We start from the raw sequence: 6,000 nt of genomic DNA on the forward strand, positions 1-6,000 counted from the left end.
AAGACATACTTTGTATTATTTTAATTCTATTTACCTTTATTGAGACTAATGTAGTCTCATTAGTCTCTATCCTGGAGAAGAATGTCTATTCTTGTGTTGTGGAATAAACTGCTCCATAACAGTAAGGTATAGTTGGTTTATAGTGCTGTTCAAGTCTTCAGCTTTTTTTAATATTATGCTTAGTTATATCAATTATTGAAAGTAGGGGTTTGAAGTCTCCCATTATTATTGTTGAATTGTCTGTTTCTTCTTTTAATTCTATCATTTTTTGCTTCATGTATTTGGGGCTTTGTTTTTGAGTGCAGAGATATGTTTATAATTATATCTTACTGATGAATTGATCTTATTATCACTATTTTTATCATTAAAATCTATTTTTTCTGATATTAGTATAGCCACTCCAGCTTTCTTATGGTTGCCATTTTCATGATATATCTTTTTCTATCTCTTTATTTCCAACCTATTTGTATCTTTGAATGTAAAGTGTGTCTCTTATAGATAGCATATATTTAAATCCAGTTTTTTCTTATCCTCTTTTTTCTTTTTTACAGAAACTTACATTTATTATCTCACCATTCATGTGGGTCAGACACAGTTTAACTTGGTCCTCTGCTCAGGGTTTTACAAAGTTGCAAAGTGTTGACTAGGGCTGTGGTCTCATCTGAAGCTCAACTGGGGAAAGATCTCGTATGGTTATTGGCAGCGGCCCTTTACTAGTGGGCTGTAGAACTGAGTGAGCATCTCAGTTCTTTGTTGCCTATTGGCCAGAAACCACCCTTACTTCCTTGACGCATGACCTTCCCAACACAGCCACTTACTTCTTCCATTATCACAGAACTAATGTCATTCTATCATCTTTGTCATATTTATTGGTTAGAAGCCAGACACAGGTCCTACCCATAGTAAAAGAGAGTTAGTTATACAAGTCTAGGATTTGGGGAACATGGGTGCCACCTCAGAGTCTGTTCCAGAGTTAAGACACTCAAGGTTACTCAGGTAGTTATTTGTGGAGTTGAGATTTCACTTCAGTGACCACACTCTTAACATTATGTTGTCCCTTCTGCTGATTCCACAGTCTGTGAGTTCTAAGGCAAAGTCGTTCCTGGGAGATGTGTCTTGAGTGATGAAACCTGGGTCATTTATTCATCTCTGAAGCTACTGTGAGTCATTAGCACTCAAATTATTAAAACTGGAGTGGAAGTGAGGCAGTTCTTCAAAGGACTATTGGGATATTAGTACCCCAAATGGTGACGAGATCCTGAGTGTATTCACTTCTGCTGGACACAGACCTCTGCAGACGTCCCTGTGCTGGAGAACATATTCTCAGATAGAACCCAAATTGACAATCTCTTCTTTTGGAGTGAATTGTTTAATCCATTCACACTTACTGTTATTATTTAAATAGTTGGATTTATGTCGGCCATTTTTCTCCCCCGCCCCCATTTTAGTCGTTGTTCCTCTAGTTTTCTTTGTTGCTTTCTAGTGATTATTTTCTAGTGTAACATTTTAATTCCTTTAGTGGTTTCTTTTTTGCACTTCATTTTTTGGGTTATTTTCTTAGTTGTTACTCTAGGTCTTACCAAATATACCTTCGCTCACCAGAATAGACTTCAGTTTTATTCAAACTTAATTATAGACAGAAATAGAAGCTTTACCCCTTTTGTGTTATCTTTGCTCTCCTTTTCCTTTCAACTTCTTTAAAAGATATAAAACTATCTATAATAATAAAAGGGTAATATGCTAATTGGACTGGACGTCATTCTGGACATTCTTCCTGATGAAGCTGGGGATGGAGGGAAGCCAGCTGGGTCCCGGGTGTCTGCTGGTGGCTGGAGGAGGAAGCAGCCCAGGTCCTGAGTGCCAGAGGGAAGCCGGTGCTGGAAGCTGGGAGAAAGAAGGCCAACTCTTGCACGAATTTTTGTGCATCAGGCCTCTAGTATAAAATAATAATGATAAGTATTGTTGGGTTTGTACCACATATAGATATTTATACATACATATATAACATATACATACATATGTATATTTTATAGAATTTTATGTATTTAAAGAAATTGAGAGAAGAAAGGAGACCAAGTATATATTTATAGAGTTTGTTGTACTAACCTTCTTATTTACCCTTTCCAGGTCTCTTCATTTGTTCCTGTGGATGTAAATTATCATCCTGTACTATTTCCTTATTCCCATACAACTTTGCTCCCACCCATCTCCTCTCTGTTGTTATTATTAAATATATTATGTCTCTATATGTTGGAGGCCAAACAATAGTTATATACTATTGTTTGTTACAATTGGTTTTTAAATCATTTCAGAGAAGAAATATGCATTTATCCTGTTCTTTGTAATGACCTATGCAATTATCTTTCTTGGTGCAATTTATTTATTTGTTAGTATTCTGGCAGCAAAGTTTTATCCTATATAATAAAAGCCTAATATGCTAAGTGTCCGGGTCGTCTGGTTGTCTGTTCAACCAATCAAAGCATAACATGCTAATGATATGCTAAGGCTATGACATGCACTGACCACCAGGGGGAAGATGCTCCAACAGGTTAGCTTGCTGCTGGGTTCTGGCTGATCAGGACTCAGCAAGATGGGCAGGACATACCCTGGAACCCTCCTGTGGTCCCTCCAGCTGGCCAACCTCCTGCAGCCCTCCCTGGTCCCGATTGTGCACCAGTGGGGTCCCTTGGCCTGGCCTGTGCCCTCTCACAATCCAGGACCCCTTGGGGGATGTTAGAGAGCTGGGTTCAGCCCGATCCTGCAGGCCAGGCTGAGGGACCCCACTGGTGCATGAATTTGTGCACTGGGCCTCTAGTTGTAATATAAACCAATATAAAATGTGACATAAAAATGGAAGAGGAGAAGTGGTGCAGGTAAGGAATACAGGTGTGCCTTGCAAAATGTGTGAAATCAAATCGTTCTCTAGGGTCACTTGCTTTCAGACTGAACAACTTTCTTTAGTGCTTCTTATAAGGTGAATCTATGTTTTTTGTATTAAATTGTTGTTGTTTTTACTTAATAATGTACCATATCATTTCTTGTGACTCTTCCTCAAAAACATAACTCACTGCACCTATATGATATTCCATGGTCAACATGTATCTCACCATTCTCCTAAGGGGTTATTTTTAACTTTTTATTGTTACAAATGATGCTATCATAAATATCTTTGCATGTATATCATTTAGGAAACATTCTTTTTTAAAGTATGCAATTAACCTGAGAATATATTTATATCTAAAACCATTCAGACAGCCCAAAGTCCTCCTTCATGGGCCATCCCCATCTTTTCCTTAAACATAATCACTCTTACTGGTTGGCATGTGTAACTTTTCATATATTTGTCCATGCATTGACTCACACAGGGATAGGGGGGTGGAGATAGATAGATAAATAGATAGAGAGAGATGTTTCTGTGTGTTTTGGTTTTTGGTACTGGTTTTAGTTTTACATCAATAGGATCATCCTATATGTCCCGTATTTGGCTTGCTTTCTTCACCTAACAACATGTCTGGAAGCTCTTTCCATGTCATAATTTGAGCACGTTCTTTTTTAAAACTGCTATGTAGAATTCCAGAGTCCTTTAACAAATGTGTGCTGCATCTCTACTGTGTGGCAGACCCTGAGGATTCAATAACTGTATTCTCATGGAGCTTTACTCTCACAGTATGAATGTACCAAATGAATTCCTATTTTGATGAGTGTGTAACAGGTCTTTACCCAAAGACAGATGCTTAGTAGAGAAATTACTGAGTCAGGAAGTGGGATCAGTTTATATTTTTCAGAGGAATGTATGAGAATGATAGCTTGTTCTTTTGTAAATGAAAATTTTGTGGGTTTTTTTTGTTGTTGTTGTTAATCCTCACCCAAGGATACTTTTCCATTAATTTTAGAGAGAGTGGAAGAGAGGGGCAGAGACAGAGGTAGGGGAAACATTGATATGAGAGAGACATATTAATTGGTTTCCTCCTGGGTTAAGCATACAACCAGGTATGTACCCTTGACTGGAATTGAACCTGGGACCCTTCAGTCTGCAGACTCTATCCATTAAGCCAAATAGGCTAGGGCTGTGATATTTTTTAATATTTAAAAATATAATGTTTAGGAAACCAAGATGGTGGAATAGGTAAATGCCAGTACTTGCCGCTTCTCACAACCAAATCAAAATTACAGCTAAAGCCCTAGCTGGTTTGGCTTAGTTGATAAAGTGTCGGCCTGCAGACTGAAGGGTCCTGGGTTTGATTCCAGTCAAGGGCACATGCTCCGGCTGCGGGCTCGATCCCCAGTGGGGGCATGCAGGAGGCAGCCAATCAATGATTCTTTCTCATCATTGATGTTTCTATCTCTCTCTCCCTCTCCCTTCCTCTCTGAAATCAACAAATATTAAAAAACAACAACAAAAATGAGAAATTGTGTATTAAATAAAATTAAACAGCCTTTTTTTTTTAAAAAAAAAGAAAAATTACAACTAAAATACAGAACAACCATCATTCTGAACCACCTGAAATCTGACTGAATGGAAACCCTACAACTAGAGAAGTAAAGAAAAAAGTACATCCAGACTGGTAGGAGGGGCGGAGGCATGGAATAGGTTGGTCTGACATCCACGTGTGGCATGTTTTTAATCCAGAGGGATATCTCAGCTGCACCGGTATCCCATGAGAAAAAAGGGGTCCCAGCTCACCCAGCCCCCCAGCCAGGGTTTCAGAGGTGGGACGAGAAGTCCCCATAACTTTGGGTTGAAATAACCAGCAGGGATTGTGGTTGAGTGACATGGAGGCTGTTGAAGATGCAGGCAGTCCCTCTTAAAAGGGCTGGCACATGGACTTACTCAGATATGATCCTTCTGAGCTCCAGCCATGGGGGGAATTTGGGGACATATGGGGAGGAACTGGATTGTCTGGCATCAGAGCAAGAATTCAGGCATGGCTTTCTCCCAGACAGGGATGCACACAGGGGTCATTATTCCTCTGCTGAGACCTCCCCATCACAGAACTGACTGGCAGCCATATCTGAGTTTCCATCAGCCTGGCTCACACTGTTTGCCATACCCTGGTGTGCTGGAAGCTATCCCTTGTCTACACTATCATGAAAGTGCAAACAGGGAACCCAGAAGGCTGATGGACCTTGAGCTTTGGCAAGGGCTAAAGCTATGCACCGATTGTTCTGTCGAGACAATGGTGGCTCAAGCAATTTCCTGACCTAATAGTCTCAAAGTAAATCTTTACTAATATTTACTGACCTTTAAAGATAGTCTGTCTGCTACCAGATTGCCTGCCTGCCGGCCTGACTAAGGGCAAGATGTGTATCAAAAATTGAATAAAAAGCTAACAGGCCCTGGGCACCAGTGAAGCCTTTCCACTAGAGAAAGACTCTCCGCCTGGACCCCCATGATTTCCAAATTCGTATTTCTTGTCTAGTGTATTCATTTGTGTGCGGCCCTTCTCCAGGTCCTGAACCCTAGCCATGCCGGATGTGGCTTTCACATCTGGTACCTCCAACGAAGGACACCTGGAGAAGATTCGCCAGAGTGAAAAACAAAGTCCACCAGAAAGGTGGGGGAAATTCATCGCGTACAAAGCCCATGCCAGCTTTGGAAGTCGTGATCTGTAAGGGGGTGGGAACATCTTTTATTTTTGCCAGGCTAATGGGGCAGAATTCGAGTAAAGGGGAAAAACTTTATTATAGACTTTTGGCTTGCATGCTCAAGGATAAAAGAATTAAAGTGTCAGAAAGTATCCTCTTACAGTTATTATAGAACATAATCCTTGGTTTCCTGAAGAGGGTACATTAGATGTTAAATGTTGGGAAAGAGTAGGTCAGAACTTGAAAAAAACTCATCAGTAGGAGAAAAACTTGCCTTCAAATTGTTTCTCCTTGTGGAACACAGTATTGCATTTGCTAGAACCTTTTAGAGAGGCAAAAGAGGATAGACCTCCTCCCCTTGCACCCTCTGCTCTTAAAGAGGAGCAGAAAGAAAAATTGGAGGAGCAGCCTTCA

The 6,000-nt window shown here is 40.1% G+C and overlaps 1 protein-coding gene across 1 annotated transcript in view; it reads left to right on the forward strand.

The window, feature by feature from the left end:
• The window catches only part of SOCS2 (suppressor of cytokine signaling 2), a 66,670-nt gene extending 61,121 nt beyond the window's left edge, over nucleotides 1-5,549 (forward strand). The window contains exon 4 of the mRNA XM_059683800.1: nucleotides 5,451-5,549. Coding sequence (XP_059539783.1) covers nucleotides 5,451-5,534 — 84 coding nt within the window. The 3' untranslated portion in view covers nucleotides 5,535-5,549. The remainder of the gene's footprint in view (nucleotides 1-5,450) is intronic.
• The last annotated feature ends 451 nt before the right edge of the window (nucleotides 5,550-6,000 follow it).

This window comes from Myotis daubentonii, chromosome 2 (assembly GCF_963259705.1).
Source record: "Myotis daubentonii chromosome 2, mMyoDau2.1, whole genome shotgun sequence".
Taxonomy (NCBI): domain Eukaryota; kingdom Metazoa; phylum Chordata; class Mammalia; order Chiroptera; family Vespertilionidae; genus Myotis; species Myotis daubentonii.